At 39.4% G+C, this 22,830-nt stretch overlaps 1 protein-coding gene across 3 annotated transcripts in view; it reads left to right on the plus strand.

The window, feature by feature from the left end:
* The window catches only part of arhgap9 (Rho GTPase activating protein 9), a 53,552-nt gene extending 31,301 nt beyond the window's left edge, over window positions 1-22,251 (plus strand). The window contains exons 7-22 of one of the 3 annotated variants that reach the window (XM_030729666.1): window positions 4,346-4,411; window positions 6,548-6,694; window positions 6,857-6,955; window positions 7,810-7,871; window positions 7,989-8,076; window positions 8,860-8,955; window positions 9,403-9,501; window positions 13,279-13,384; window positions 13,769-13,888; window positions 14,363-14,461; window positions 16,170-16,247; window positions 16,579-16,632; window positions 17,438-17,572; window positions 18,999-19,104; window positions 21,069-21,256; window positions 21,469-22,251. In XM_030729666.1, coding sequence (XP_030585526.1) covers window positions 4,346-4,411; window positions 6,548-6,694; window positions 6,857-6,955; window positions 7,810-7,871; window positions 7,989-8,076; window positions 8,860-8,955; window positions 9,403-9,501; window positions 13,279-13,384; window positions 13,769-13,888; window positions 14,363-14,461; window positions 16,170-16,247; window positions 16,579-16,632; window positions 17,438-17,572; window positions 18,999-19,104; window positions 21,069-21,255 — 1,542 coding nt within the window. In that variant the 3' untranslated portion in view covers window position 21,256; window positions 21,469-22,251. Of the gene's footprint in view, window positions 1-4,345; window positions 4,412-6,547; window positions 6,695-6,856; window positions 6,956-7,809; window positions 7,872-7,988; window positions 8,077-8,859; window positions 8,956-9,402; window positions 9,502-13,278; window positions 13,385-13,768; window positions 13,889-14,362; window positions 14,462-16,169; window positions 16,248-16,578; window positions 16,633-17,437; window positions 17,573-18,998; window positions 19,105-21,068 lie in introns of all 3 variants that reach the window. The other 2 variants (XM_030729667.1, XM_030729668.1) reach the window with 2 other exon arrangements.
* Window positions 22,252-22,830: the final 579 nt, after the last annotated feature.

The following is a 22,830-nucleotide window of genomic DNA, read 5'->3' on the forward strand; positions in this document are numbered from 1 at the left end:
GTTTAAACGATGCTGGTTGTTATTAAGGGGCCAAGTGTGCCAAGAAAATATTTCCCAAAACCTTTATACCACCACCAGCCTCATTGATACATGATTGATCCATGCTGATATGATGCTTATGCCAAATTTTGATTCTATCATCAGAACCTTGCAGCAGAAATCAATACTCATCAGACCAGGCAGCAATCCTGTATTGTCCTTATTTGGTGAAATTAGCCATGTTTAAATGCCTAAATGTAATTGGTTGTTGCCATATGATTGGTCAATTAGATATTTGTGTTAACAAGTAGTTGAGTGGTTGGTGAGTGTAAATACAGTTAATTTGAGATTAGTTCAAGGAAAATTGTAGATTTACTAATTGAAGTAGAAATGGGTGAAATTGTTTGGCAGAAGAGTTTCTAAGGGAAGCAATTTCCTGTGACGTGAACTCAGGTTTCCTCAAAGTACATGTTAGGGCAATGCTTGCATTGTAGTTAGAATATTTGTGATTTATTAAATGTATAGTACTTTGTTTCTACTTTTTTTTTATATCACATTTATGATTTTTATATTTATATATAAAGTTGCAACTCAACTTTTGCAAAAAAAAAAAAAATTCAAAAACCACACCTTTGGTTTGCACCAGTGCCTCACAACAAGAAGGCCCTGGGTTTGAATCCAAGGTGGGATTTTTCTGTGCTCTCCCTAGAGATGGTTTCTCTCTACTTTGGCTTCCTCCTGCTTGATTCTAAATTGGCCATAAGTGTGAATGTGAACGTGAGTAGTTGTATGTCCCTATGTGCAATAGACTACACATAGAGACCCTGCATCCTGCCCCGTGACAGCTGGGACAGGCTCCAGCCCCCCTTTGTGCGCATCACAAATGAGACTATGCAAGTTATCAGAATAAGACATCCAGGAAGCAGTCCAAAAACAGAAGGAGAACTGGAACCTGTACTGAGGTGCACAATGAAACAACTATACTAGGGCAATCAGCTAAATTTAAATCAGATGGGGTTTTTTTTTGTTTGTTTGTTTGCTTGGTTGAGCAGAGTCACAGAGCCTGTATTGTATTTTAAAATGAATTGTACGTCACCTGTACCTTCATGAGGAAGTATGTATTGATAAGATCCTTATCCGTCATTTAAATAATTAGTAGTTGGCTTCATTTTTTTCATAGATAGATTCAGGAGAGCCGATAGGCTTTTATATTCTTGACTTATTGCTTTTTCCTTGGTGTAAATCACTGTTATGAGTCTTATTTCAAGTCCAAACAGTGATGTTTCTGACATAAATAACCACAGGCAGGCAGGACAAACCACAGTGGGATAGAAACACAAACACCTTTCTCACCTCTCTCACTTGGATATATTATCTGTCAAGCAGAGTGCTCCCACACAACATCTAGATCAACACTGTGTCCAAGATTAAAGCTGGTAGAAGTGCAGCCAAATTAAAAAGTGATTATACTATAGATTTCTTATTGCTTCATTGTTACTGATCAACTTTGTCTGACTGTCTAGGTATCTGGCTCTCTGTCTAGCTATTTATTAAATGGCCTCTCACACACATTCTCTCAAATAATGTGATTTGTTGCGCTCATCCCTGAAGGTAATAACAATCTAATGCCTCTTGATCTGGTGCAGATGAACACAAGCTATTAGGGCCACACAGAGAGAGACAGACAATTGTTTAAAATCCAAAACATTATAAAACATGGCTAAATTTAAACCGCTCACTGAAATTTACCATCTGCCTTAAACCACCCCCAGAACTCACAGATGCCGTCACAGTGAAAACTTTCAGCGCATCGTTCATTTCAACTTAATTTTGCAAGGAAGGAGGATTTAGTGTTCAGATGAGGAAGTACATCTGTTGTCTACACCAAGTTTTTTTTGTATTTAGGCAACAGATGTTTGACTGAAATTGACATGTACACTGAATCACGACGACATCTACGTAGTGAAGCAACGCAAGCAGCATGATCCAGATTATTAGAGATAAGCATTTTGCATCACAAGGTTGCATTGCCTCAGTGTTGCATCAGTTTTTCAAATTTAATGTTGCTCATCAAAAAATACCCACATGATCAAAGTAGTGATTCTCCCCCCCATCAAGTCAGCTTGAGATGCATTCTGTTGACCTATATGTGTCACTTTTTATTCTGGGGTACATATATTGCCCAACAGGAACTGAACCAGTGACATATAGTAATGCATACTGCATGACACACAGGTTTATGACCCAGGTGTTAAAACCCAAGTGGCCCATATTATTTGTTGACCCAGATCATTCTCAAATCTAGATTTTAATTTTTAAACCTCTTTAACACTGACTCCTGTCTGTCTGTGTGAGCTCATCTGTTAACGTTTATAAGTCTGAAGCACTGGCGCAGTACATTTTTCTGTATTTTTTATTTTTTTAGTACTTTCTTAGTACTTTGACAATAATCAGGATTTACTAAGGTAATTATACAATGCTGCCTGGCATTTAAACGCTTAGAAGAAACGATACATCTGATGACATCACCTTTGTCATTTTTCAAGGTAAACAAAATAAAAAAATCTTCTGGTGTTTTTACAGATTCATTTTCAATCTACACTAATTTACTGTATCTTTTCAGGTTGCACAAAACATTTTATGACATATGTGCATTACTACTGATAAAAACCATTAGCATCCATCTAGTATAGAAGACAGACCTCAAATATTCCTTTATGAACACCATCTGTCATGTTCCAGATGTGGTCTTCTAAGTGTATTTTATTTTTATTTTATTTTTGCTATTATTAGAACTGTGGATGTCCAAGTCTTTTTTATATTTTAGTTTACTATTGGCTGGTTTTGAAATACTATGATTTGGTATGGGAGAAACAGTTTTTCATGATTACATTACTACGTTCTTCTGTTTGACTGTTTGTTTGTTCGTTAGTTTCCACACAACCTCAACATGTGGTTTCACACCTGTGTCTATTTTTTGGAAGCATGTCAAGTGTCAGTTGCCTTATCATAGGCAGTTAATTTGGTTATTGTGAGAATAAATATACTAAGATCAGACTCACAACAGCTCCCTTTTCTGTTTATAAATATATATTTAATGAACTATTCACTGGCATTTAAAGTAGTCCACATATTTGGTGCAGATCTGCACCAATATGCAGAACTAATAAGAAACCACAGAATTGTGAATATTTTTACTCTTTGTGCCTTTCCACACTAAAATCCCATCTCAGAATTACAAGTTTTACTTAGTGGAAAGTTTTTACATATGGTTTTTATTTGCTGCTGAAATAGACAGACTCAGATCTCGCAAAGAAAAACTGTTGGACAGTGGTACTTGTGGCAGTGTAAGCAAAGATCTGGTACAAATATTCAGCTGAGAGCACACCTTCCTGTCTGAGCTGTTACACACGAGGCCAACTGTATTGGATGATAAAGTCAGCTTCCCTTTAGAATGGGGAAGTAGTTGAGAGCTGAGATACGAGGGACAGATGAATGGGTTTTACACTTTTGCACTCAGTCGAAACGGCGTCATGGTATGAAGTGACAGAATGCTGAGGGCTTGAATGCGACAGGCAAGAAACGGAAACACAAGCTGGCCTGGACTATTCAGTGATCAGTCAGAACCTTCGCTGTGAGTTAATCTGACTTTTCTGCTCAGCGTCATCTACCAAAGTGTGTTATTTTCATTCTATATGGTTATTGTTGGCGTTTTGACGGCACGTGAAAATTACTTATACTCGTGTCTTGTGATAAGTGATCATTGACTCATATTGTCCTGAGCAGAGGTGACAGTTCTGACCTTGTTACACTCACAAAACATTCATTTGACGTTATTTTTGTGAATCTGTGTGAACCCTGTACAACATCTAGAAATCTACATGTTTGACTCAAATGAGTCCTACCTGATGAATGTTGAACTCTTACTAATATCTGTCTCTTATTAATTTGAGGTGAACAGAGAAACATGTGTGTGTGTCTTTTATGTATACCTTTGAGCAGTGATAGTCAAAGAGCGTTTATCTGTTTTATCTGTCAGGATGTCAGCAGGGCAGAGGAAAATAGTTTCTGTGTGGTGATATGAGTGTTAGCTCGGGTTCGTTTCTACATTTAACTGAACGAGCGCGTCTGCATCCTGTTTTTTAACATGGGTGTGATCTTTGCAGAAACTGCAAACTGCTTCTCTTGATAGTGACAAGTATAGTTGGCACCGTTTTATTTAAGCCTTTGAAGGTCATTTTTGGAGAAAATAGTGTTAGTGCTATTTTATTCGAAAATAAATATATAGATTTAGTAACTACTCATCTGTCTTTGTCTTCATGCTTTCCTCCTTATCTCTTCATTCTCTCCGTTTGCTTCTCTTTAGCTGTCACCTGATTTCCACATTGGTAGCCACAAAAGGAATGCTGACAGTGGCTGGCAGATAAAACAGGTAAAACTCCTCTCTACCTGCTGCACTCACCAGAGGGTATTTAATGCATTTCACCTTGACTTTCACCTTGTAAAAAAAAAAAAAAAAAAAAAAGTCAAATACTAAAGCACCCTTTACTTGTTTTACATATTCTCCCTGCACAACAGAATGCATTTGGTTAACAAAAGGGGACATCATAGAACTTTTGGTGACTTTGTCTCCCGTCTTGACTTTGTCACTACCTGAGATAAAATCCTGCTTGCATAAAGGGTCTACTTGGACTCACTCTTATGCTTTAAGAAAAAAAAAAAACTTTAGATGACAGCCCTTGCCTTGTACTTTTTGTTTGCAGGCCTGGATGTTAACATATTCCTAAGCATTTTGTCAGCGCTTTAAGGGCTTTTGGTGGAGGGTGTTTTCCTCATGAAAATCAAGGAACTCAAGTCATTAGATGTGCAAAATCTGCATCTGTGCTGTATTACTGTAGAATATATTAAAGTTATTGCCAGCTATGCTCTTTAGATTCTCAGAGATCAGCATTTATGCATATTAAGGTGGCGAAATAGCAATTCATGGTGTAAAAAGAAAAGCTGTTACCCAAGCAGGTCTGACTGCAACATGTTGCATCACAGTGGGGTGTGGGTGCACTTGGTTTAAAGCCCTTTTAAAGGCCTACTCTTAGCAAAGGAGCAGATTTGGCTCTTAGTGCTAATCCTCTGCATGAAGAGATGGCAAACATTAGGAGGGATATTTAGTCTGATTGTTGGAACTAGGTTACATGGATTGGGAACCAAACTTAATAGTGGCTTCTGCTGCTTGAAAAGTTGAAGTAGTGTGAATTTTTGCGTGCGTGTGCAGTCATGCATACTTCTGTATGTACACGCATGGGATTGCAAGCATCAGTAGTTTGTCTGTTAAGTGCACAGGCACATATTGTGTCTCATTGTGTCGCCAACAAACTTGTTTATCCCCATCTGCCAATGGATAAAGAGTTTAGTGTGGATGCTCATTGTGCTGGAGTGCTTCAGATCATAGTTGCAAATCTGTGAACCTGTAAACATGTAAATGTGTACATAACTCTGTTATGTAAGTAGAACTACTGTTGCATTGTTCTTCCTCAATTGTTTAAACTTTATAAAACTTAATTCAGACTGAACCTGACAACAGAGAGAACTGAGAGTAGATGGCTAAACCTATTAAAGCACTAATGCAGCGAAACATATGTGTGATTTGCTGCTGACCAAAGTGAGGTGACAGTTCAATGACTGCACAAATTATAGCAATAAAGCCCTTATGTTAGACATTTTATGGACTTTTCTGCCTGTCTGTCATGAAACAGATGAAGTACAAAGATCAGACTTATCATCTTTGCAAAATATATTTATCAACAAGTCCACTGGGGGGCCCGTTTAGCCCACAGGTTGAGAAGCTGACCATATGCCTCAAGGCTAAATGCAGCAGCCTGGGTTTGACTCAGACCTGAGGCTCTTTGCTGCTGTGTCTGTCCCCCACTCTTTCTCTCTTCCGCTCCCCATTTTCTAGCCTAATCTTCACGGTGCTATCTAATAAAGGTGACCCCCCCCCAAAAAAACAAGTCCACTGCAGCAAAATTACAATAATTTACTTGAATTACTACTTGCAGTGTCAGTATAATTGATCTTTATGATGAACGCCCAGAAAAGAGCTATTTTATCATAGCATTTTTGAAAGATAAAGGTCAAAAGTTGATGAATTAGATTGATCGTGTTCCAAGCTTTGCATGGTTGATGTTTCTGTTATAATCTACAAAGAGTATAAGTAATAAAGAATAATGGGAGAACACTGCATGCTTGATCTTTAAAAAGGCCTCAGCCTATTTGTTGCTCTTTACTGTTGCTTGTTTGTGAATTTAATTGTTTAGCTTTTTATGGCGATTGTACTATTGCACTGTGGTTGCTCTAGGCAACAGCATTATATAAATATGAACTAAATATAATACGAGGGAAAATGATTATTATACATTGAGTTGCATTCAGTTATTCATACCTAAGCAAGTACATCAGCTGTCAAAGGCTTTAAGCACACAGTTTACAGATGTAAAAACAGATAGCTTAGCAATTGCTCTATCCTTTGAGTGTTTCACCCTTTCACAACTCTCCCAAACATTTGACCATGAAGAGCATGCAGCGTGCTGCCTCCTCTGACACCCTGAGTATGAGGGCATTTAGCAACACCGATACCCAGTGCCATGATTCTGCACCACTGCATGATGTCAAGCAGCAGCTCAACCACTCCCAGTCCATGATCCTGCCCGAGAACAGCAAGGTATTCACGTCCCAAGCGCACAATCCACACAAGCTCATAAAGTGTTTTGACAGAGAGAAAGAGGAAATGGAAATAGTCGTCAACAAATAGTTATCACGTAAAACATATGCCCATAGACAAAAAGCTGAACAGTGCAGATGATGACTGCTTCCTGTTTTCCAGCTGGTCCAGCAATGCAGAGATTACTCCTGCAATGTGACCAACATTGTTGTGGAGCCCCCATCTCCTGTGAGCTCTCCAGACAGTGATGGCTGCACACCGGTGAGTAAACTCCACCTGTTACTTTGTCACTGAAGATCCATGAATTAAGATAAAATGTTCTTCTAAGGTGTGAAGAAATCCTCCTACTAACTGTTTCTCTCAGCTCAGTAAATGCTGAGGTTTTGGCTTTCAGAGGACAACTAGGTCAGTGCTGTCAGCACAGTAATTTTTCTGTAAAACATGAAGCATTAATGCACACTTCCTAATAAGAGGTTAATACAAAAGTGTTTTTACATGCCGAGCTCCTTAGTTTGCCTTAATGACACCCAGGCTTTTCCTTGACTGCACCCTGAAGGGGCTTGAATATATCCCAGCTGTCAAAGGGTGAGAGGTGTGGCACACCCCAGACAGGTCAAAAATTTGGTGAATGCACGCTTATTTGCAGATGCTGTGTTTTTTATTAAATGTTTATAACTGTGGACATTTGTTGTGTGACCAGAAAAACAAATAATATTAAAACGAATATTATTTTTTTTTCCCACTATTCATTTTACAAAACATGCTCAGGCAATATTTGTTTGTCTCTATATACCGTATTCAACAATTATGTGCTGTAAGTTCATCATTAGTATTACATTTTTTCTCTTTCACCTTAAACGGGGCCATACCGCAGTGGGAGATTTTAAAGCACTTCCCCTCCTCCTATTTTTGAATGATGCAACAGTCAAGTTTAATGGGTTTTCAAAGGATGCTGTATATTACACACTTCTGCCCTCACACACTTCTTACATGCTCTTTTTAAAAATTTATTCCATTCCTGCTTTTTCTAAGTGGTGCTGTCAGTGTGACACTGTAAATATCACTGAATATTGCCGATTTTAATGTGCTTTAAAACCTTTTCAATATGTTCCTAGGAGCTGGAGAAAGCGGGCCTCTTGAACAAGACAAAAATTGCAGAAGGTGGACGAAAACTGAGGTGAGGCTGCTTTTACTGAAGATTAAAAAAAAAATTTTTTTTTGGATGAATTAAACAAGTATGATTTAGAAGACTGAATCCCAGCTTATGAGTGCATGTGTGTGTGTTGGTTTGCAGGAAAAATTGGAGTCCTTCCTGGGTGGTGTTAGTGGGGAACAGTCTGGTTTTCTTCAAGGATCCCAAATCACAGACACCTTCTAGCTGGGTAAGAGCCTGTTAAGGATTTTAGAACAGGTATTATCATTATCACAAATACTTTTTTTTTTAGTATAAAAAGGCATGTATGACTAGATGAACAAGATATTACAGAGGGCAAATTGGTCTACTAAAATAAAGGCCTTTGGTTACTTCTCTAAACCTGCCTTGAGTACCTGTTTGTGGATTTGTTCATGAATCAGCTGTTTCGAAGAAAAAGTTGAGGTATTGTCATAGCCTTGGCATTGGCGGCATCTGTTCCACAAAATTTTTAATGTTGGCCATAACATAAAGTTCGAATCTCGGTGACTTGACCTCAAGGTTAAAACTTGTGAACACAATAACTCGAGAACGATCTCACCTAGGATGTTCAAATTCACACTATAGATGCATGTACTAAACATTTCAGTACAGAGCATATGACTGAACAACCACTTGCTAATGCTAACTGTTATGATAGCGGTCACTTCCGGTAGCTAAATGCTGAAATTCTCAGCCCGGCGCACAACGCCAGGCAATCAACCACTGGCTAGAACCCTGACTATTCAGCCAAAGCTTGTGTGGCACTTTGTCTTCACTGTTTTTTTCAGTCAAATAACACATTGCATTATTTTCAGAAAACAGGTCACACAAAGCAGTTGCAGGTGTTATATGTGAAAACTGGTCAGAATGTATGAGTTGATAAAGTAGGGCAACAAAGTTTGCACCACTAAATCAAACTTTTAGAAACATAAAGCGGTGGATTCAGCCAACTTAGTTGTTAGAATAAAAGAAAAATGTTTTTCATACACAGAAACCAGGAAACAGTCGTCCTGAGAGCAGCGTGGATTTAAGAGGAGCAAAACTGCACTGGGCCAACGAGCTGTCCAGCAAGAAGAACGTCTTCAAGGTAAGAAAAAAGTGGAGTAAAAATCACAAAAGCAAAAAGAAACTTTGACAGGCCTGTGGTTTTAAAGTTAAGGTTAAAATCTTTCTCGAGAAATTTTCTTTTCAGGATGTTTTTACTTTAGTGATCCTTAAAGTGACGCAGTCCTCAATAAAATGTTATTGTGAGCTGATATACTGGGAATATGCAGTGGAGCATTTCTGTCAGCAATGAGGGAAGCGAGAATGGGAAGCTTTCTTTCACCAGATCAGTGACCCATACTGATGAAGAGGAAGCAGTAAAAATATTTTTACAGAGAAATGTGATGAACTGAACTAAATATAATAGTAAAGGTCAAGCTACTACATTTACAGATAATTAACTTGTATATCAATCTTTACAGAGAAGGGTGGGAAAGACAATGGAGAGTGGGACAGTGCAGCTCGCATTAACATTTGTTTTGTTTTTAAGCTGAGGACAGTGACAGGCAACGAGTTTCTTCTGCAGTCAGAGACAGACTCCCTGATCAAAGAGTGGTACAGCACCATCCAGAATGTCATTGACAGGCTGGTAAGAACACACACACACACACACACACACACACACACACACACACACACACACACACACACACACACACACACACACACACACACACTACTTTTCAATTAGTGGCTGGATTCTCACAATCCATTGGATTTAAATATTACTGTCAATATATAAATAATATGTTGTTGTCTGCCTTTAGCTAAAATATAGACTATTGTTCACTTTGCTTTTACATTTGTAACTCCCCAACTTTTTTATTTTACATGTATTCCTTTTTTATTTATTTATGCTTTACATATAAAACAGAATGCATTAAGTCTTCAGCAAGCTGCCTAATTTAAACATCATATCAGACTAAATTAACAGTTCATCTGCATATTTTACTTTAACTTCTGCAGCTTTACTGCAGATTTTTCAGATTTTTATTTTTTTTTTACAAAGCTTTTTGTCACATTGCAGCTTGTTGAACAGGTTTGATGAAGGGCTCCTGCCACTTTTTCCCAGTAAAAGTTTTAAGTGAGCTGCTGTTTTGAACAGTAGAAAAACCTTTTCTTTCACTCCACCTGAACTCACCGTCTTGATAACGGCTCCGCCTCCTAGCTCTTCGCTGTGTGTGTGAAGACAGATCAGGCGTTAATTATGACGGCATCATCTTCGGTGCTACTGTTGTATTATCTTTTTCTTGAGAAAACTGCAGTGTGCATGGGCTCAATGTTTCAACTTTTTATACTTTTTACTCACACACTTGGTAGATGCCTCTCTATTGCAGGTCTATTTTTAGTCTCACATATGGGTGAAAGGCGTGGTGACAACTGAGCGCTGCAGAGTTTAAATGAAGCATTGAATTAAAAAATTTGTGTTGTGGATTTTAGTTATTCAAGTTACTCAATGAATTGTTGCAGCCCTAGTTTTTAAACTTATTACATCCAAATAGCAAGGAGAAGTTGAAAATGCATCCCCAAAAACTAAGTGTCTTGTAGAAAAACTTTCCTACAGGAAGTTCTACAAAATCTATTTAAAAAAAAAAAATGATTCATGCATTTTAACATCATTGTTTCCGATAAAAGAATTTCCATTGCATGTTTAGTAAAATCATCTGTTCTAATTTTTTCAGTGAGTAAATATTTCTCACATTGAACTGCCTAGCAGGGTTAAAATAGTTGGGGATTTTACATTATAGTTTAGTTTTAGTTCATTTTTACTTTTTTCCCTCTAATTCAATTAGTTTTAGTTAGTGTTCAGAGAGGTTTTGCTCTTTTAATTAGTTTCTATTTTTTGGTTTCATGCTTAGTTTTAGTTAGTTTCAGTATTAGCTTTAGTATTTTCATACTTAATCAGGTGCAAGATTCAAGGCACAAAAGTAACTATTGTGTAATTAAAACTCAACAGAAGATACACTTTAAAGAAATGTATTCAACAGCCAACTGTTCACAAGACAGCAGCACTACATGCTAAATGTGTGTAATATTAAGGACACACACATGAACATCAACAGGGAGAAACAAAGAAAAATATGAACTCCAAAACTCAATAAATTCTACAATAGGGCTGCAACGATTAGTCGACATTGTCGCCAATTAAAAACAGCTGATGACGAATTTAATTGTTGTTAATAGTGTTTTTTATTACTGATTTTTTTTTAACGGAGTGAGATGTCTTCCTGTCTGTCTATCTCTGGTGAGCTTCACACATGCGCATTAGCATTCAACAGCATGTTTAGTTATGGAACTGTGCCAACTTTGTTTTGCAGGGAAGAAAAAGTACTAAAAGTACTTTTTTTTTTCACGGTTGGAAAAATGGACTGTTAAATTTATATCAGTAGCAAACCTAATTAAAATTTTTGAATGATGTATCCATCTTCCATGTGTTTACTACTGTAACAGGATCGATTCCTGATCGTATAGGTTGGTCAAGAAGACAGCTCATTTAAGTGGTTTGGAGCATTTATTTTCTGCAGAAGAGATGAAAACACATTAATCAACTTCTGTCCACCTTTTCCCATGCACTCTGCTACCTCAGCAGCGCAGAACAACACTGTGTAACACGTTTTTCTTTTTAAATTCAATTTTCAACAAAAAATTTCCTCACAAAAATGAAAATAAACCATCAAGAGAAGGAAAATGCCACCTGGTGGCCACATTAACACATAACACAGAGGGACAGAGTTAAATAAACAAACCAAAATAAAATGTATAACTTAAAATAAAATTACATACCTGCAGAAGCAATTAAAACACATTCATCCACTTCTGTCCACCTTTTCCCATGCACTCTGCGCCTAAACGTGCAAATAAGAGCAGTGTTTGAACAAGCTGTACTGCATGAATACACACTGGGCAGTGAACTGGGCAGTCGTGTTCACGCCAAAAAAAATGACAGGAAAAATGTCTATAAAATTTATAATACAGTCTAAACGGTAAATAACGTGTCAGAGGCTTTGGCATATATGGCTACTTTCACGCAGAAAACAATGCTAAATCACAGCAGCAAACTTACCTCAGCAGTGCAGAACAACACTGTGAGGGGAAAGGGGTGGGGGGGGGGTGGCTACGAAGGCCGGTGTTGCGAAATTCAGTTTCCCTGCGAAAATCTGTTCCCCCTGTGTCAGGAGCACGCATCCAGAGAGGCGGATTCAACAGTCTTCACGGAGGTTCTGATTTATTTCTCGGTAAAAGTCTTTTACAGTGTTTATTCCTTCATCAAGGACAAGAACTCCTGTGTATATGAAAACATTTGCTCTTTATTTACAGGGGAATCAAATATTTCAGCCATCTGAAATATTCTGTTCCCCCTCCATAAGATGGGAACAAATTAATTTACCAGCAAGTCTTTTACAGTGTCGTTTTACCGAGAAATCGATCAGAAGCGCCTTGAAGACAGTCGGATCCGCCTCTCTGGCTGCAGTTCGAGCTCCCGACACAGGGGGAACAGATTTTCACAGGGGAACAGAATTTCGCACAAGACCGCTGGGACTTTTTTTTTTTTTGGTCCTAGATCTTTATGCTCTGCTTTTTGGCTGCAAACATATTTGTCCCTGTTTTTTCATTCTCTTCATTCCCTCACATTCATTCCGATAGTTTCAGCTGTCTCCCTCCAGGAATTTGCGAGTCCTTATATTGATGCTTTGATTATTATTCCTGATTGTTATTCTCTAACTGATAAAGTAGCCGGCGAAAAGTAGCCAGAAACGCACAAGGACTAAACAGGTTAATCACAGCGTTGTGGGCTGCGTGGACCCGACAAACAGTCACGTTTCTCCAGAGGTGCACGCCAGGTCACCTCGTATGATGAGAGCGGTTTCCGTAGCTGCCTTGTGCGCACTTCTCAGGTGGACTTTGATGTTGGTGTTTTTTTCTTGACTGAAAACTGTTCCACACATTTTTCATCACCCACAACAAGACACTCGCTTCTATCTGTGCTATCTTAGTCAAAGGACCTCCATATGGGACTTTGCTGCTTTCTCGGCAGACCGCCGCTGCCATTACTTTGAGGACCAGCACGGTGAGCACGCGCACACATGCACGCAGTTACCCGATGGTCCTCCCAGCTTAAACTCGGAGAGTGGAAAAAATGATTTCATATCAATCCACAAGGCTTCAAAAAAAAAAAAAAATTATTCAGTTCTTATTTATTTCAGTTAACGACAATGTTTTTTCAATTTCAGTTTTCATTATTTTGTTCATTTTCGTTAACTATAATAACCCTGCTGGCTAGAACCTATTTACGTAAGTGTTGTAATTTGCATATGTGCATCTGTATGATGTCATTAACGCACTGGTCCCTCTGCCTGCCTTTCAGGATCGGGAGAATCCCTTAGACAATGTCCTTCTGTACTCTCTGAGGAGAGCGGGCAGCGTAGAGATGCTAGACCAAAGTGGTGATGAGGATGATAGACGATCATCTCGTAAGTCATCCTCACTTTATGCCTCTCATCACCCCATTTCTTCTTTCCTTGATGCAACCACCAAGCCCCCCCTCCACTTTACTCACAGCCTCTCTCTCCATCATCAACATCAAATATTCTTTCTAAACTTCCATACAGGCTTCTTGCATCCCTCCATCCTGTCTTCCATTTTCTCTTCTGTCCAGCCCACTTATATTTTCACCCATCCACCCTGGCAGATAATCCCCTCGTCAGTCCTGTCTCACCTCCGCCGTCGGCCGGCCCTCCCACTTTTCATTCTCACCACCATCCCCTCACATCTGCTTTCAGGTGAATGCCCCACACTGACCTCCTCGTCTTCCTTTTCTTTCCCTTCCTCCTCCTCCCACTTTCCTCCTCCTGCAGTCCCCCGCTCGTCATCCAACCTGGAAAACACAGAAAGGAAAAGAGTCAAAACGCGGCTGAAGAAGCTGATCCTAAAGAGACCTCCTCTACAGGCCCTGCAGGAGAAAGGGCTCATTAAAGGTGAGATTTCCTTTTGAAGTCGGAGACTATTTAAATGCAAGTATCCTTTATTCAGCAGTATACAGGGTGAATCACGAAGTACATGTTCTCTTTCGCTCAGGTATTAATATTACAAGACTGTGCTCTTACAGCAGAAACTATTCAAAGCAATTTTGCCTTTTAACTGAATTCGATCAGAGATATGCAGCCAGGAAGTCTCAGCATTTATGTATAATCCAACTATAGTATACAAGTATACAGCACAGGGCATGGGTTGCATTGCATCATCATCAAGTGTGAGCTAACTTTTCTGCTGGGAACAGAGTCAAACATGGAGGTTTTCTTCCATAGTGAACAGAAAAACTTATCAGTAAATTAACTTGGAGCTCTTACATCATGTCTTGGTTTTTAAAAAAATCTGTGCGCAGTCATCTGAGAGAAACTTCTAAACAGACATAAAAAGTGTGTTTGTGTCCATCTGTCATCACCCCTCAGATCAGGTATTTGGATGTTGTCTGGAGATGCTGTGCGAGAGAGAGAAAAGCCCCGTCCCTCGCTTCGTCAGACTTTGTACTGAAGCTGTGGAAAGGAGAGGTACAGTCGCTGCAAACACACCTCCTGCTAATGTGATTCCCAACTCAAAGTGAACACATGAGAAATCACCCCAGCCCTGTTTTGAGCATAGTTTGACAGCAGTTCTGAGCTCAACTGTTCTCGCGGTTCTTTGAAATAAATCACCAAACAAAAATTTACTGATTGCCCGACAGAAAGCAGACGAAAAATGCTCAGATTCGCAGAAGAGATCTTGACAGCTGCCAGCCTGAGAGAGGTCTAAATGAGAGACAATTGAGTTGTTTAGAGACTGTTAAGAAACAATACAGCGATAAATATTTTATACACAGGAGAAAATGTGTGTTTTGGGGCTTTAAAACCCTGTTTGTGATGAATAAATAAAGATGTCTTGGGAGCAATAGTTTCAGATCAAGACATTGGTTACATTTAAAGGTATGGAAAAAACTTTTAGGACAAAGTTAGGCAAACTTTGCTGATAATTCCTATGGATATTATGTATAATGAAGAAATGAAGAACATCCCAACTTTTTCCAGGTATTTAAGTATAGAGGCTGTGTCACATAGATCAGGGCCGCATTAATCTATTATAGCCTGTAGAGGGTGAAAAATACACATCTCAGTGTCCCTTAGCTTTGTATTTTCTCACTATTCTTTTGGTCTGATTAACATTTGAAAACCCATATGAATTCATTTTAATGTCAGAGATGACTAAGAAAAATACCAGAATAGCAATTATTCACATCTGAAAGGCTGTAACCAGTTGGAATTTTGTATGTGTTGGCTTAAAAATGTAGAAACTATTTATTCATCATCAAATCTGTTGCTGATTATTTTTGGTGGTTATATAATTGAATGATCTTTCATATTTAAAACAGATTGTAAAGCCCCATTTCTCAGAGAGAAATTTGTGGTTTCAGATTATTGTCAGAATTAATAAGTTAAAACATGCTTGACAACACAAGACGGACAAAAGTAATGTACGTATCTTAGAAATATATCCTATTCACCATGCCATTGCATATCAAAACTTTAGCCGGTAACCAGCAACAGATTTAGATTTCACATGACTGAGTGAAGACTGCATGTATTGTTCCAGCACTATGAAACAAGTGTTAGTCAGTGACTGTGAAGCAGTGTATCTTAAGATCACAATACAGTCGATCTTTTTGCGTGATCGACTTACAGAAAGAAAAGTACTGAATATGACCATCAGTTCAGGATGCTAATAATCAATATGTCAGAAAGGCTGTCTCGTTTTACAGCTTCTAATACTGAAAGCAGCGTGAGGAAAGGAGAAACTGAGAGCTATAATAATATTTTGTAGCTGCTTCATCAAGCGGCACGACTTGAAACGTGAAGAGGAAGTTTAAATGTATTCATAGGCGAGGTCATGTGATCGTGCATAATCAGACTTTTGCATGATCACATGATCTGCCTTTTTTTTTTTTAGATTTCTAAAATTGCTCTACTTTATTCTGACGTCTCCATGCACTTATGCAACATAACAAACTTCCTAGGCATACTGAATTATTGATTTGTTGAAAATGTGGCTGCCAAGAAGAGCAAAACAATGAAATCAGCTCAGACTGGCTTACAACTGAAGACACAGTCTCTCTCACTCATGAAACTAGGGTTTAAAAAAAAAAGTGTGATGGTTTCATTTTGACTTTTATTATCTAAGACTGTTGGAGATCCCCTTGCCTAGCATGCTTTGTTTGGTGTGTTGCAGGACTGGATACTGACGGCATCTATAGAGTATCAGGAAACCTGGCTGTAATACAGAAACTGCGCTTTCTGGTGAACCATGGTGAGGCTGTAGGGGAGGGTGGGAAAGTACTGATGATGGCTGTTCAGTCTCTAATAACAGAGAGGGAAATGTGAAGAGATTCAGGAGAGGATTTCACAGATTAAAGTTGGACCTTTGGTGCTTTTGTCAGACATGACCTGGTTTTTTTTTTTTTTTTTCATTTAAAATTCAGATAAAATCATCTCATACTGCCTTGTTTCAGAGTGGATAATATAATATGTCTGTTATCATAACATGACTGAAATCAGTCACTGCCCCACACTGTGCAAAAGATCCTTTTTGTAAAGTAGACACAGAGGACAGCCATCTGAGTAACTGTTGGTTTTTGCAGAGCGAGCGGTGACTACCGACGGCCGTTACATGTTCCCAGCGGAGTTGGTACAAGGTAGATTCGAGCAGACGAGGCAAACCGCTGCTTTCACATCTTACTCAGCCTGCTTGTTTTTCGTGCATTATGTGTGAACACCTCAGTCAGAAACTCCCCAAAAGTACTCACCCACAGACTGATGCGCAGAGCTGAGCTGCAGCGCAGACAGGCAACAAACTTTTTCTTTTTTTTTTTTCTTCTTTTTTTTTTTTGTGTGTGTTACCATTTGCTTAATGTATGTGTGTCCCTTAGGCTTTTGTGCTTCAAGTTTTCTGATGTAATAATGTGCAGCAGGTTGTACAGCGAGTTCTCACACAGTCCATGGCTGCCACCAAGTGGACAAACCAGATAATCGGCTGCTTGTGAAGCGCTCTAATCCCACAGCAACATCTCTGATGTTTCACATCATAAGAAAATAGAGATTTGTTGACTGCTTGATATCGATATCAGCCTCCAATTCATTTCTGTGCCTCTTATGACAACATGAGAAGAGATTAGTCAGGCCTGTGTTTATAAAAACAAGTGTGCTTTATCCTTTAAAGTGTAAGCGTACTTGTGTGTGAGTCAGTGTGTCTGTGCTTGTTACTTTTACAAAGCATCTCTATCTCCCTCCTGCAGCTACAAGCCTTCATGTTACGCCTCAGTGCTGAAGTGAATTTATACTTTGCTTTTGTCAACCAATACTGTGACAATTGTGACTCTAAATTTAAACTCTTTGCCTCTCTATGTCATATCCCCCTCGCCTTTCATTCACTTCCCCTGACCCTGTCTGACTAAATTTCCCCTCATCCAACATCTCTCCTCTCTCCTTTCTCTTTCTCAGAGGAGAAGTTGAATTTGGATGAGAGCGAGTGGGAGGACATACATGTCATCACAGGAGCTTTGAAACTCTTCTTTCGCGAGCTTCCCGAGCCCCTTGTGCCGTACGGCTTCTTCACCGACATTGTGGAGACAGTCAGTGAGTAACCAGTTTCAACCCCAGACTGTTTACTTTGTATGTGTATATATTTTTGTATAAATATCCTAGGTCAGGAGCCACATGACTGGGAAACTGAGATTGTTGTGGAGGGCCACATCAGTAACCTGAACTCAGCTCTGCTCAGTATTAATTTCATCTCTTTATAAGCTTATTGGTGCGGCCCTCCACAACAGTCCCAGCTTCTCATGTGATCCCCTTTAAAAGACTTTCTCAAAATCTTCTGCCTCATGTGCATGAACTTAATTTTTAAATTGCTTCATATTTGAGATGAGACATATTTAAGTCCAGGAAGGTATCTGTCATTTCTTGACTTTTACTTGGTAATAATGCTCCACGTGATGCAGCTGCACAGTCAGCTTCTTAAACACCTAGACCACCATGACGCCCACTTTGGCACGTTTTAATTTCACTTCATTATTTTCCTCTGTGTTAGTATTTTAGAGACCCAAAACACTAGTGTGGTCTTCATGAGTCAAAACCAGGGTAGTCTTGGTGAGATTGTTAATTCGTTTTTACTTTACGTTAAGTCAACTTCCTTTCCATGTTTAGAAAATGTTCCACTATTTATTCAATATTTATGTAAACACACACACTTGTATAATGAAATTTATATAAATAAATAAGAATCCTTACATTTTAACACTTTAAACTTTCTCACATCAATCAAAAGCAGTTTGTGAAGATGTGTTTGAATCAAATTGGAATCTTGTCACAAAAAATATTTTACTGACCCCTTTCACATGCAGTCCATTCATTCCTTCAGCAAAATGAAAATCTTAAAAAAAAGCCACAAATATTCAGTTTTTTTTAAAAAAGGCCAGTAATGTGTCATGATGATTTCTTAAATAGTTTTTAACAGTAGTTATGTTACACCAAATCAGGCCAACACTTGTTAGCAGTTTTACTTTATTTGTTATCTTTCTTATGAGATTTGCTGACAGTGAAAGGTACATTTCCTTTATCCATCTGGCCATCCATGGATGAATCCATCCATCCATCCATCCCTGGATTTCCTGTAATTGTGTTCAATTTGTCCATCCTTCCATGATATGGCACTTTATCTCACTGTCTTTTACTGATCCTTAAAGACAACAGACAATCTGGCATTTTAAAGTAATTCCCCTTAGTGAGAAAATTAGCATATTAAAGATAAACCGAATTGACAATAAATTTAAATGCATTTCTTTATCAACCCATGCACTTTCTTGTAGACCGTGAACACATGGATTGCTCAGTAGATAAACCACACTGGTGAAACTGAATGCTGCTGTATCAGATTAGCTAGCAGATGCTTATAATGTGATGTCAGTCATTGGATGTGTCAGGTTTCAGATGCTAAGAAAATGCATGAACAATAATGATGACATTTAACATGATCTAACGTGTGTTTTGCTCTGTGTTGCAGAAATGCCAGACTATATGGACAAAATCGATCGCTTGAAGTGTCTGGTGCTCAACATGCCTCCTCCAAACCACGACACACTGCAGTTCATGTGCCGCCACCTCAGACGGTGAGAGGAAATCGAGAGCAGCATTTCTCAACTTAACACGTGCTCGTCTTTTTTTTTTTTTAGTATGTGCATGTTTTCATTTGTCTGTAATGGGTGCAGTGCCCTTAACTGGGCAGAGTTCATAATTTTGGGTATTTCCTTGAGGCATTTAGGGACAAATGAATGAACCAGATGCCCTGGTAGGAAAGGAAAATATCTTTCTTTTCTTTTAAAATCTGACCACAAGAGGGGGTACTTCCCTTGTTGGTCTCAGAAATTTCTGTCAGGGATTCTTTGGCCACAGCTCTCAAAGTATGCCAGCGCTGAACCGAGATCACACTGTTGTTAACTTTGGGTCCCTGTGAAGATGAAAAGGCTGGAGGAAGATGAATGGTGTACAATGTTCTCCAAGCCAGTTCCTTTTACAGTACATAAAATGTGTGTTTTTTACCGCCTATGGTTTTTCCTTCCACTCCAGGGGTGAGTGTTCGTGTTCTGAGGACGATATTTGTGCCAGGGTGTGGTGGGGCCCATGAATTTGTCAACTCTGTGTCTTTCTCTTATTTTCTCTCAGCTGTCATTCCTTTCTCTGTTTCTCATTTATTATCTCCCTGCTCCATCAGTCCCTTGCCTCCTCTCTTGTTTGCGCACTACCCCCCTTTCCTTACTTCCTCTTTGCCCCTTTTTCCTCTCTTTTCACTCTCCCTTTCCTCTTCCTCCCCATGTCCTCCTCTTTTGATCCCTTTCTCCTTTTTCTCCCTCTTCCTGCTTGGTCTTCCCTCCTCCCCACCCGCTCTCCTCCTTGCCTCGAAGGTCCCATGGGAGCCTTGTGGTTCGTCTGCTGGAAGGCATACCAACACCACCGCCGCCACCACTGGAACCTCTCTCTCTCTCGTTCTCTCTCTTCACCCTCTTCCTCACTCGCTTCTTTTTTTTTTTTCTCTTCCCTCTCCTCTCTCCCTTTTTTCCTCCTCTCTTTTTAATGTGGAAGTTTTGAGCAATTGCTGGCTGCTTCTGTGGCTTGGTGGGAATGGCATTTTTAGAAGAATGCCTCATGCTGTGGCTTTAGCCATTCCTTAGTTCCCCCCTAATCACACACACACACATGCAGGCACGCGCACGCACACACACACACACACACACACACACACACACACACACACACACACACACACACACACACACACACACACACAAGCATAGGTGGAAGCAAGCAGTGGATTTGGAACATTTTTTTGCACAAATCTACATTATAAAACCCAGATGCATGTATGTGAACATAGATGCCAAAACAGAATGTGACGGATGGACAATCTGATTCTTTTAGCTGCCTTCCTGAGTTAAGTAAAAAATTATAAAGATGTCACATCCTGACTACAACCATGAATCTTCAGGGGAAGGTTAGCTATGTTCTATATGCCTGCTCTACATGGGCAGGTTTACACAAGTCTACAGTCATGCTTGGAACTCTGTGAAGCTAAATGCTAATGCAATATGCCAACATGAGCACAGCAACAAAGCCAGTGTTGCCAAAAGTGTCCACTTTAGCAACATTGGCTTTGTTTAGCACTTAATGATTAGTGCTTGATGATGTCATTAGTTCTGTACATAGTCAAAAAATTTTTATCTGGTCATGGCTCTAGCCAAAAAGAGTGTCTTATATTTCTCATATCCATCCTTTGATGGCTGTGTGTAGTTACTTCAGTGCCACCCCATCCAGCAGTGGTTAAGACCTTTCACTCAAAACCACAAATGTCAACCTCATGATGGCCTTAAGGAAATGTCAGGGATCACCAAAGTCAGTAAAGTCCATCCACTAGTTGCTGGGATATTTCAGTCTAGGCTAATTTGGTGGGAATGGCTGACATCATAAGAGCAGCTGAGCACGCGTCTCTGAAAATCAAAATTCACAAGCTGGAGTGTCAGCAACATTTAATAATTAAGGCGTTATTAACCTGCGCTGTCCACTCTCCCATTTTCCACAGAGTGTTGGAGCATTCAGAAACAAACAGAATGACCACCCAGAACATCGGAATTGTGTTCGGGCCGACGCTGATGCGCCCAGAGCGGGATAACGGCAACATGGCAGTGAACATGGTTTACCAAAACCAGGCGGTGGAGCTCATCCTCACTGAATTTGACCACATCTTCGGAACGAGAGGCCTCTCTTGATCTTTTGCTCCCCGTGATCAGACAAAAGCACAAGTATTGCAGCATTTGTCTCCTCTGCCTCTTGACTCATATGGTGTAAAATGGATTTCACATCAAAAGATAATTACGGGGTAAAAAGAACCAGGACAGAAAGCTGCTAATCATGACATCTGGCCTCCATATAAAGCCATGCTAAAACAATAATAGTAAAACAAGCCAATTTTAGCTCCAGTACTTGTGCCTTTGACTGCAGATGTGGAGCCCAGCCCCGGTGTACTTTACTGCTGGAACAGACGCCTCCTTGTCACTTCTCCTTGATGTTTCAGACTTGATCCGGATAAATAAAAAGCCATAAACGTGATAAATCTTCTCCAGCCTGTCCAGCTAGTGTATTTTAGTCAGTAATGATCGAGGATTTTGAGGAGGAATGTGTCTTAAGTTAGCACTGAAACAAAATTTAACAAAGCCATCTCACTGTGAAAACACATGCACCAGCACCTCTTGAAACAACAAGGATGGACCGATCCCGCCTGCATTGTTAGCGTGGATAGACTGCAGGTTATGCAAACAAGAAGGAGGCAGCGTGCACGTGCACCCACATTGCCACCATTTTTGCTGGGGTTATTTGAAAAAAACAAAACAAAAGAAAAAAAAAACTCTTCAGCTCTTAAAAGCATGAATTCAGTGGTGGGATGAATGTGCCAACAGGGCAGAAAATGTTCCTTTTTACCAAATAGTACTTCATAGTGTCAGAGCAACCCTTATTTTACTAATTTGAATCCGTCTTCTATTTTTAATAGTGCAAATTCCTAATATTAATTTAAACATATTGTTGTAAATATGTGAAATACTGTCTTTCTCAAGTAGTAGCACTTTGCATACAGTGTTGAACCTAAACATTATATATTAGTCAAATTCAAACTGATACTTCTGCTTTGAAATGAACAGTGTGCCGTTGAAATATTACTCGGATCGGACTGTTTACTCTCCTGCAATAAAAACATGTGAGCAAACTGATTTGATCTGTTTTATGATATTTGGTCAGGATGTGTCTGTCAGGTTGTTTGTTGTTTGAGCGATGGCTTTGCGTGAGAGATAGTAGAAGCGTGTGGAGCTATGTGGGCCTCGGAGACTCGGCGGGCGGAGGCATCCCCTGTGATTGGTGCAAATGCTGCTTTTAATAACAGAACAAAAGAGGAACTGGAAATGCATATGTTTTAAAAATGTGGATTTTCCCCCCAAACCCTCTCACTCTCTCGCTCTGCGGCTTGGGTAATTTTATATTGACTGTGGGTTTGGCAAAAGACAAAAAAGAGCAGAAAAGAGGGACTGCTGTGGGGGGTGCTGGTGGTGGTGGTGGGGACTCTGCGAAGTTTTATTGGATGTATTTATTCATTTTTATGTTTATATTATTTCAAGTCATGTGAGCCCATTGGGAGGAGCTAAGGTTATGTGTAGCTGATTGATTCGGGAGTCGATCCTGTGTGCATTTGGTGCTTGAATTTGATTGACTGAAACATTTTCACCTCAGACAAAACCACGTGGCACGTGTGCACAGTCATCTATGTGTTTATGCCAGGTAATATCAATGTTTAT

Source organism: Archocentrus centrarchus, chromosome 5, assembly GCF_007364275.1.
Source record: "Archocentrus centrarchus isolate MPI-CPG fArcCen1 chromosome 5, fArcCen1, whole genome shotgun sequence".
Taxonomy (NCBI): Eukaryota; Metazoa; Chordata; class Actinopteri; order Cichliformes; family Cichlidae; genus Archocentrus; species Archocentrus centrarchus.